The 11,229-nt window shown below is 40.9% G+C and overlaps 1 protein-coding gene across 1 annotated transcript; it reads right to left on the bottom strand.

The window, feature by feature from the left end:
* Positions 1-599: 599 nt before the first annotated feature.
* PAQR8 (progestin and adipoQ receptor family member 8) lies at positions 600-10,970 on the bottom strand. Its single transcript, XM_063317089.1, has 2 exons — positions 10,908-10,970; positions 600-3,172 (listed from the first exon to the last, which is right to left on the bottom strand). Exon 2 carries the CDS (start codon positions 3,159-3,161, stop codon positions 2,100-2,102), a length of 1,062 nt encoding a protein of 353 aa, XP_063173159.1. The 5' UTR covers positions 3,162-3,172; positions 10,908-10,970; the 3' UTR covers positions 600-2,099.
* Positions 10,971-11,229: the final 259 nt, after the last annotated feature.

Raw genomic sequence — 11,229 nt, 5'->3', positions numbered from 1 at the left:
TTGGCACACACACCATTTAATTATATGCTAGTCTGCTATGTGCAAATAAAATTTCACAGGAAACATTAAATATATAAAACATCCCACAGCTGCAATTTGTGTTTGTGTATAGTGTTTGTGTTTAGAAGAGAGGGAGTAATGATTCAGAAGTTCAAAGCCACACTAGACCCAAAGCACAATACAACTTGAGCTCCTACTGATGACAGGCACAAATAAAGTAGCGTGGCTAGCCGAATGCGTTGTTGGTACAATGGCATGGTACTTTTCCATGTAATACTTCTGACAATCAAATCAACCCCCCCCCCACATATTTGGCTTGGTGCTCAAACAGGGAAGAAATACTGTACCCTTATCTTAGTTGTAAGAATAGCATTCAGCTTGTAGTAATCCTGAATGGCTTTGTTTGAGTGACCTGATGATACCCAAAATCAAGAAGAAACCAGGAAAACTAACATTTGGACAACAATGTGATTGAAGGCATGCAGAAATAATTAGGAAGAAAAGAGGCCTTATGGGCAACAAATATGAAAAATGCTAGATATGTTTATAGCCATAGGTGCTAATCAGTGTTAAAATGGTCAACCTTTTAACCAGCCTTTGGGTGGTATGCCAAGCCTTGAAAATAGCTTGCTTAGCAGATCAACCAGCAGCCTTCAGTTTCTTTCCAGAGAAATCCTGATTGATTTTTCTGAAGTTTTCTTTTATTCCATTGATATTTGTACTCCTCTTCATCTTTTTGATATCCCAGAACTCTTCAGGAGGTACACAGGAAAGCTGAAGTCCTATCTGAAACCCCTTTAGAATAAGAGAGATGCAAATCATCTGGAATGTGATTTTGTGGGGGTTTGTGGAATGTCAGGAGCAGGGCAGGGCAAAGAGGGTAGGGCAGATACCCAGCATTCAAAGTGATTATCTGAATTTGGAGATACTCTTACAGCACATCTTTCTTGAAGGAAACTGAAGCACTAAGAACTGAGGCAGCTTGGTCCATAATAAGTTGTGGACTCATTGAGAAAGTGCAGAAGGCCTATTAAAAGCAGCAAGCATCTCCTGCCCTGCCTGGTCACTACTAGCCTCAGTGAAGAGATGGTCATCCATAAGTCGAACAGCTGTTTGCACTGCAGAAGCCTTGGCATGTACAGTAGACAGAGAGAATGGGAGGGCTACTTGCCCTGGGCTTGAAGATGACTAGCTCTTCACTGACATCACAGAACAATTCATGGAGGGGAGAGGCTAGTAACGTCTGCTGCCTTTAAGAGTTCTACACTTTCCTGCTTCAGCTAAACTGGGCTTGAGTGAAAAACAGATTACAGTCCCAGATTATGACTACTATTTCTACCACCATCCTATTTCTGAAGCTGACAACTCAGGGGAAGACTTAGCACCACTGCAGCTGTATGGATGCCAGTGGTATCAAGGCCACAGCTAAAATGAAACAGACCAATTGAGATCATCATCACTATGTCAACCCTCCCCATAATCTTTGCTCTAATCATCCCTGAGGTCATATTCCTATGAGAAGTCTGTACCATTTCAGACCGCAAGTGAAGAGTCTTACAATTTAACATGAAACAAAATCCCTGCACATAAACTAGTATATCAGGGACTTTGTCCCAATGTGTGAGTTTTCTCTATTTAGGGATCTTTTCCTATCTTCTCATGTGAATCCATCCCAGCCTACATTCTGAAGTAGTATAACCCAGACACAGTTCCAATTTATCAATGAGATAAGAGCTTTACAAATATGCAAGTCTATGGTAATCCTCTAGCCTTCTAGTCAGTCATTAGTATCCTCTTTCACATAATACAAATTTCTGCAAATAAGTAAGAGTAAGACCATTTAGAAAAATCTGCCTTCAAAACTCTTCAGTTAGGTATTCTAAATGCCCTTTGCCCAGCAATAGGTACATTCAGTAAAAACGTTTAGGGCATAAGGCAGATTTAATAAATTAGTGCCAGCCTGTAATCAATTCCTTGATTATAATTTATGGAGAAAAACTACTTGGTTAATTTACTTATATACAGTACTTGAGTAAACTTCACTCTTCATACTTTTCTTCAAGCACATCAGGACTGAACCCTGTTTCTGTGACAGTCTCTCAGGACGCCTTCATGGCCAGTTCCTCCTTGATCTTGCGCTGCAATAGGCGTGCAGTGACAGCACTGCAAGCAACTAAGCCAAAAAAGGAACCACAAGACAGGATGATGGAGAGGGATCCATGTCGCTTGAGTAAGATATCTTGCCTATTCTTGTAATCCAAGAAGATGGCTTCCAACTGTGAGAGTGTGCAAATAGCAAGGAAGGTGTGGAAAATTTGGTGGGCATGCCCAACAATATCACAGGACCCAGGGAAATATTTTTCAGGAACTGGACAGGAGAAGAAATAAGCACTGACTAGGAAGAAAAGTATCTGGAAGGTGTGGTACCAAGCAGCCAACTCTTCACAGCCTTCAAGATGGCACATAATCACACGGTGGGCCACGGGACTGATGTCCAAGATGAATGCCAACCCCGCTGGGATCACCTGACACACTTTCCTCATGATGGGATAGGGGCGCCGGTAGCGGTACTTAGCGTAGCAACAGCCAGCACATGAGAGCCATCCACAGAAAGCAGCTGCTGGCAAGAAGAAAAGCCAAAACTTGTCATACCAGGCTTGGTCGGAGCTGTAATAGAAATGGGCCAGGGCACTTCCATATTGGTAGATGCTGACTCCAACATAATCCACAAAATAAAAAGTATAGTGTGACATCTCTGACTTGGACTGCAAGAGATGAGCTAAGAGGCTGCATGTTAGATATGTAACAGAGGAAAGGACGAAGATGAAGAGAGGTAAGGAGCGGATCTCCAGAGACAGGTCCTCTGCTTCGGCAAAAAGATTAAACCTCAGCAGCACTGCCAAAGCAGCCAGAAGGTGGGTCCAGACATTAACAACCTCATTATGTTTTTGGAACAGGCTGAGGAAATAGTAGCGCCAATCCTGACCTGTGGGGCGATAGCCAGCTTGGATATATGGCTCTCTGAAAAGTTGGGGCACATCAGATTCTTTAACAGTGCAAGGCATCTTGGGAAAGCCTTCTTCTAGGAGCTGAGGAAGCCGACGGAGCTGCTGTCCGCTGATGGACAAGGTGCTGATCCGTTCTAGAATAGCCGTCATCATTTAGATAATTCCTGAAGTGATAAGAACATAGGGATGGTCAATAAGAAGGAAAATGGAGAAGGCAAATATTTCATAGTTTCTATATGTCACCATGTTCAGAGGAACTATCAAAGTCAAGCCCTTTGGAGAAAGAAGGTGGCAACAAGGATGATATGATGGGATTCAATTAAGATTCAACAGCTGCACACCCAGCTTCCATTTTAAAAAAGAAAAGCTTAATGGCTTAATGCTGCACCCTTAAATGTTAAGAACAAGCTTAGCAATAGTTAGCTGCACATCAAGATGGAAATCTCAAGGCTAGTACATTCAGTACAAGTAAATCACCCCACAATTCAACATCCTGAGTCCAATTTCTGCTTCAAGTACTTTTCAAATACTCCACACTCTCCAAAAGCATGTAGGTCACTACCATGTATTGAATGTCAGAGTGAGTAATAATTGGAGCAGTGACTAATGTGACTGCCTCAGAAACGAAGTGATAGCTGTGACAGATATTTCAGTGGCAAGCATGTAGGACAGATGCTTTTGTTTCTAAGAGTTATTTTTTATGGGTGATGCTAGATGGTATGGACTTATCTGATAAAACCATGAGGAGTATTTAAGGGGAGTATGATGTTCATTTGTTTGGAAAGTAAAAATATTTCTGCTGTCATATAAGCCCTGTTGTCTAATATTCTTAGCAGCTATTGTTCTTGGGTGTTGTATTACCGTCTCAGTGCTTTTTACACTGACCTCATTCTCTGGAAGTTCCTTTCTGAAACATTCACTTTTTGAACTGTGTATCATTATTAGGGTATCCTAATAACAATTATTATTGTTATTAATGGATATATATTAATAACAATATAATTAATGGATGTATCCTCCAGCAAAGGATCATTACCTTGTGGTGGTGCTGGAGCTTGAGCACCTCAATGATGCCACGAGCTAAACCGTGAAGGGCCACCCAAGATGGGAAGGTCATGACAGAGAGGTCAGACTAAATACGATCCCTGGGGAAGGTCATGGCAACCCACCCCAGTATTCTTGCCGTGAAAACTAAATGGATCAGTACAACCAGAGATATGTTGGTATACCATTGGAAGATGAGACTCCCAGGTTGGAAGATGGTCAAAAGGCTACTGGGGAGGAACAGAGGATAAGTTCAGCTAGCCCCAGATGTGATGATGCAGCTAGCTCAAAGCCGAAAGGACGGCTAGCGGCCGATGGTGCTGGTGGTGAACAGCAGATCCGATGTTCTAAGGAACAACACACCATTGGAACCTGGAATGTAAGATCTATAAGCCAGGGCAAATTGGATATGGTTATTGGTGAGATGCCAAGATTAAAGATAGACATTTTGGGTGTCAGTGAACTGAAATGGACTGAAATAGGCCACTTCACATCAGATGACCACTAGATCTACTACTGTGGACAAGAGGACCACAGAAGAAATGGAGTAGCCTTCATAATTAATAGTAAAGTGGCTAAAGCAGTGCTTGGATACAATCCAAAAAAAACAACACAATAGAATGATCTCAATTCAAATTCAGGGTAAGCCATTTAACATCACAGTGATCCAAATACACACCACAACCACAGATGCTGAAGAAGCTGAAGTAGAGCAGTTCTATGAGGATCTGCAGCACCTACTGGACAATATGCCAAAAAATGATGTTATTTTCATTACAGGAGACTGGAATGCTAAGGTGGGAGTCAAATGACACCTGGAATTACAGGTAAGCATGGCCTGTGAGAACAAAATGAAGCAGGACATAGGCTGATAGAGTTTTGCCAAGACAACTCACTCTGCATAACAAACACTCTCTTCCAACAACCTAAGAGACGGCTTTATACATGGACTTCACCAGATGGACAACACCGCAATCAGATTGACTACATCCTTTGCAGCCAAAGGTGGTGGACATCTATACAGTTGGTAAAAACAAGACCTGGAGCTGACTGTAGTTCAGATCACGAACTTCTTATTGCACAATTTAGGATCAGATTAAAGAGATTAGGGAAGACCCACAGATCAGTTAGATATGAGCTCACTAATTGTCATGAGTACTGATGGCGAGCTGGAAGGGGCCTCTATCCAGGGGGGGAAACGCATGCGTAGTACTGAGGAATTAAGCAGCCATTCAAAGAGACACAGATCAAACCCGCCTTAACTTTTGGGGTTTATCTGTCTGGGTTTTCCCACGCTTCTTCAGTTTGTTAGGATTCTGTTTTATGTAGCAGTAATAAACACTAGAGACCTACTCCTCGTCTCAGCGTGATTTCTGACTGTTAGGACATCAATCCTAACAAACTGAAGAAGCATGGGAAAAACCCAGACAGATAAACCCCAAAAGTTAAGGCGGGTCTGATCTGTGTCTCTTTGAATGGCTCCTTAATTCCTCAGTACTACGCATGTGTTTTCCCCCCTGGATAGAGGCCCCTTCCAGCTCGCCATCAGTACTCATGACACTAATATTCCTAAGGAATATGCAGTGGAGGTGAAGAATAGATTTAAGGGACTGGATTTAGTAGATAGGGTCCCGGAAGAACTACGGACAGAAGTTTGCAACATTGTTCAGGAGGTGGCAACAAAATACATCCCAAAGAAAAAGAAAACCAAGAAGGCAAAATGGCTGTCTGCTGAGACACTAGAAGTAGCCCAAGAAAGAAGGAAAGCAAAAGGCAACAGTGATAGGGGGAGATATGCCAATTAAATGCAAAATTCCAGAGGTTAGTCAGAAGAGATAAGGAATTATTTTTAAACAAGCAATGCACGGAAGTGGAAGAAGACAATAGAATAGGAAGGACAAGAGACCTCTTCCAGAAAATTAGAAACATCGGAGGTAAATTCCAGGCAAAAATGGGTATGATTGAAAACAAAGATGGCAGTGACCTAACAGAAGAAAGTGAGATCAAGAGAAGGGGGCAAGAATATACGGAAGACCTGTATAGGAAGGATAATAATATCGGGGATAGCTTTGACTGTGTGGTCAGTGAGTTAGAACCAGACATCCTGAAGAGTGAGGTTGAATGGGCCTTGAGAAGCATTGCTAATAAGAAGGCAGCAGGAGAGGATGGTATCCCAGCTGAACTGTTTAAAATCTTGCAAGATGATGCTGTCAAGGTGATGCATGCCATATGCCAGCAAATTTGGAAAACACAAGAATGGCCATCAGATTGGAAAAAATCAACTTATATCCCCATACCAAAAAAGGGAAACACTAAAGAATGTTCAAACTATTGAACAGTGGCACTCATTTCACATGCAAGTAAGGTAATGCTCAAGATCCTATAAGGTAGACTCCAGCAATTAGTGGAGTGAGATGTACAAGCTAGGTTTAGAAAAGGCAGAGGAACTAGGGACCAAATTGCCAATATCTGCTGGATAATGGAAAAAGCCAGGGAGTTTCAGAAAAAGATCTATTTCTGTTTTATTGACAGAATTTTATTTGACTGTGTGGACCATAACAAATTGTGGCACGTTCTTGGTAGTATGGGGATACCAAGTCATCCTGTCTGCCTCCTGAGGAATCTGTATAACGACCAAGTGGCAATGGTAAGAACAGACCCCGGAACAATGGACTGGTTTAAGATTGGGAAAGGAGTGTGGCAGGGTTGTATACTCTCACCCGACCTATTCAACTTGTACGCAGTACACATCATGCGACGTCTGGGCTTGATGAATCCAAGGCTGGGGTTAAGATCACTGGAAGAAACATTAACAATCTCAGATATGCAGATGACAACACTTTGATGGCTGAAAGTGAGGAGGAACTGAGGAGCCTCATGACGAAGGTGAAAGAAGAAAGTGCAAAAGCTGGCTTGCAGCTAAACCTCAAAAAAACCAAGATTATGGCAACCAGCTTGATTGATAACTGGCAAATGGAGAAAATGTAGAGGCATTTCTAGGCGCAAAGATTACCGCAGTCACTGACTGCAGCCAAGAAATCAGAAGACGTTTAATTCTTGGGAGGAAAGCAACGACAAATCTCGATAAAATAGTTAAGAGCAGAGACATCACACTGACAACAAAGGTCCACATAGTTAAAGCAATGGTATTCCCCGTAGTAACATATGGCTGTGAGAGCCAGACCATAAAGAAGGCTGAGAGAAGGAAGATAGATGCTTTGGAACTGTGGTGTTGGAGGAAAATTCTGAGAGTGCCTTGGACTGCAAGAAGATCCAACCAGGAAATAAAGCCAGACTGCTCACTTGAGGGAATGATATTAAAGGCAAAGCTGAAGTACTTTGGCCACTTAATGAGAAGACAGGATACCCTGGAGAAGATGCTGATGCTGGGGAAAGTAGAAGGCAAGAGGAAGAGGGGCCGACCAAGGGCAAGATGGATGGATGATATTCTAGAGGTGATGAATTCAACCTGGGGGAGCTGGGGGTAGTAACGACCAACAGGAAGCTCTGGCGCGGGCTGATCCATGAAGTCACGAAGAGTCGGAAGCGACTGAACGAATAAACAACATTGTTATCAGATGTCAATAAAATCATTTCACCTTTCCTAAAATGGAGAAAGGCTACATACTCTATTCCAATCACACTGTAACTCACTGTTCCCAATTAAAAAGGTCTGCAATACAAAAAACTCAGATTACTTTCAATTATTCCAAGACAAGTGATATCAACCTTAGATTGATTTCTATTTTCATGGCTTAAATTTCAGCATATGTTACCTGCATACATTAAGGTAAATCCCACGAAGTCTTTCTTTTTATATCCACTTGTATTCTGGCTTTTTAATGCAGATTTCCTTCCATACAGCCAATTACATTCATTTAACATTCAAAAACAAATTAGACAGGATACTAAACAAGCTTAGGAAACCATGCTGTTTTTCTACCCTTAATAGTAGATGCAGATGGTCCTAAATTTCATCAGGACAGTAACACTTGAGTGGGACAGCTCAGTTGAACTCCTTCCTCCCCCTTTCCAACATCTCCTCCATTGACTGTTAGTATCTTCCTACATACCTCTATATACACATGAAAACCTACTGGCACCAAGGGGAGAGTCTTCTTGGGCTAACCGCATTTGGGCCAAGTTTTTCTTGGATCATTCTTCTCATGCCCTCATTTCCTCCGTGCCTGCTCTTAAGGAGGGGAACAAAAAATAGACATGATTACTAAATGCATATGTGAGGACATACTAAGTTTGGCATAGAGGATATAATTTTGACCACATGTTCTTGAAGTGTTGGGAAGACTTGCTTTCAGATACAGCTTAAGAGGATTAAAAGTATCTACTATACTTTTCCCTCTTCCAAATGAATGGCCACAGGGAATTTTAATAGTCATGTTAAATCTAATTGAAAGCTGAGTTCAAAAAACCAGAGACTGTCTGGCAACATTATTTTAAGGAGCATCCCTCTGTCTCTTTTTCTCTCTCTCAGGTACCAATGAGACTGTTGGTAGCTTGAAATCAAGGAGGAGTTTCTGTTTTTCCTCTTGTCCTATTCTGTTCTCTTATTACTGACAAAGCTGTAGAACAGTTAAGGAAATCCAGTTAAATGCTCCTATACTGTACATTGCACTTAGTGGCTTTATTTATTTATTTATTTAATCATCAATCAAGTTTATTACAGCCCTAAGGCCAGATACAATCAAAATATCTAGACAGACAGACATATATCAGAAAAATAATGTATAAGATCTAAAAATAAGAATAAAAATACTAAAATAAATCAAGATAAAATACTATTTTAAGAAATTCTAAACCTAAGTAATGGTATGGCATATCATACAGATGGTAGCACAAAACTGGGCAACTTGGGAGGATATTTTCGAGTCCTTGTCCAAAAGAAGTAGCATTAAATAGAAATCACACTCCCTACCTGGAAATTTCTTCATAATCAGGTATATAAGGGTCTGTCTAGAGACCTTATATAAGGAACAGTATAATAGCGTATGGCTTAGAGTTTCTATTCCGCCATCACCATGGACATGACCGAAGGTGCATAGCAGTACCCTTAAAACATCCAAAAAAGACTGCTGAGGGCAGAGCATCCAGCCTGGCTAAGGTGAAAGCCTTATGAAATCTCAAATTTGTAATGGATGAAAAATATTTATTTATTTATTTGATTATTTGATTATGCATTGCAGTTAGCTGCATCCCAAACCAGTGGCTTGCTTCAGAGAGTTGTCCAAGTTTAATTAACAATTTGGATACAAAAAGAAAAGCAGATCATATTTCTACAAAGCTGTAGCATTCTAGTCCAAGATTTCCTCATAAGGAAGACACCAGGGTAAGGAGGAAAAAAGAGATATGCTACTGACATCTTGCTTCCAATTGGAATCATTTTACCATGACTTCCCAACCACAGCACTTTGGTGGAGGATGTTGAAGTAATATACCACTATAGCTCTACTCTGTTCTACTCTGTTTTTTGATAGTACTGTTTTCTGAGCAGAATCATCTAAAATACTGTGGTACAGACTGTGAGAGTTTGGGTAGTAGTTCTCATTTTCTCCATTATTTAAGCCAGTTTTTTTTCCTTATACCAGCCAAACCTCTTACATCTACAACTAATAACTTACAACAGAAAATTTCTCTGTTATACTTTCTATAACTATTGAATCAGCAGTGACACCACCAGACATACTTTAGCCAACCCAGAAAACAAAGCAGGAATAGCCTAGCTAGCACTCGGATGGGAAACCATCTTGGAAGTCCAGAGCTGTAGGCAAGACTAGGAAGTCAGGAAAAAAAAAGTCCTGCAAGAAGGCAGTGCATGATGCCAAGAACACTGAATGGATGTGCCCATGTAAGTCAAGCTCAACTTGACTGAGACTTCACTTTTCACTGGATTACACTACTTTATACCAAATCTTTGTTCAATTTGGTCGTCAAACACATATTTCTCAATAAGACAAAATCTGGAATGTCTATCCATTGTCCGATTCATATACTCCCATAGCCTAGTGATGGGTAAGCTGTGTTTCTCCTTGTGCAACTGGCTCTGAACTCCACCTGTCATCTTGACTCCGGGCCATCCCCAGTACACCGATGAAAGCTGGAGTCTATCAATAGTTGGAGAGAAACAATTTCTTCCACCTTGCAGTAAATAAATGTATGTGAGCTTTCATCTCAACTAACAGGATTCCAGATGGGGTGTTTGTGTGTGTGTGTGTGTGTGTTTGCTTTTAGGATATGAAACATGAAAAACATTATTTATGTCATGATCACCGTTGCGATATTCGCTCCATCATAACGGTTCGCATGCCAGAGTGTTGATGCGTGTTCCTGGCTGGGAGGGTGCTGCTGATAAACCTTATACGGGGAGATGTGTAGGGCTGTGCCAGGAAGGAATGTGTTTGGGTTATCTCTTAAATGTCAAGGTCTTTTTGCCCATTGATCAGCAGAGCTCGTTAGGAGCACCTGGGAATGTGGGATTGTTCTATATGCGGGGGGGGGGGAGCTATTTAGTTTGAGTTTAGGCGCGCTTTTCTCATTCTCAGCTTTCTTTCTGTTTGCACCTTATTCTAAATAAACCAGACCTTAAACTTAGATTTGGAGTCTGAGCTTTTTATTTGAGTAGGGCAATCGTTACAATTTACCCCTGAAGTATCCCAAAACTTCCTTATGCCCTTTGTTCTTTTTTTTTTTGGACCGGCAAGATGAATTTTCCAGTTACCTAAACTTCAGTTACAACAACAACAGTAAACAACAGTAATAATTAATAATAAGCATCTTAATATCAGGATTATAAATAAACATTTAAGAAATAGAAAATAAGAGAAAGTTAACAAAACTCACATATTTCTTCATTCCAGATTCCTGGCTACAGTATTAGAAAATAAGAACTTGCCTAATTTCAGCTATCATGTGCCAATGATGAACAAAGCAACAGGCAATTAACATTACAGAGGGAAAAATCCTTCGTCAGCATTTACTGTTCCACTTCCACAAAGCTTCTATTCTCTTCCTTTCTGTGTGGGTGTAGCATTTTGCTGAAAAGCTATATTCAGTTTAGAGGGCATGTATTTCAGCCTTAGACCCAGACAACAGCATTTATATGCAAGTTGCCTGGTAACTCAAATGCAAAAAAAAAAAAAAAAAGGCAGGGAAGGACACTGTT

This window comes from Candoia aspera, chromosome 1, assembly GCF_035149785.1.
Source record: "Candoia aspera isolate rCanAsp1 chromosome 1, rCanAsp1.hap2, whole genome shotgun sequence".
Classification (NCBI taxonomy): Eukaryota; Metazoa; Chordata; class Lepidosauria; order Squamata; family Boidae; genus Candoia; species Candoia aspera.
The sequence above is the reverse complement of the archived record's forward strand: the minus strand, read 5'-3'. Positions and strand labels throughout refer to the sequence as shown.

Excerpts from the sequence above, each read along its gene's own strand:
- PAQR8 (XM_063317089.1), bottom strand. The coding sequence starts at position 3,161 with ATGATGACGGCTATTCTAGAACGGATCAGCACCTTGTCCATCAGCGGA.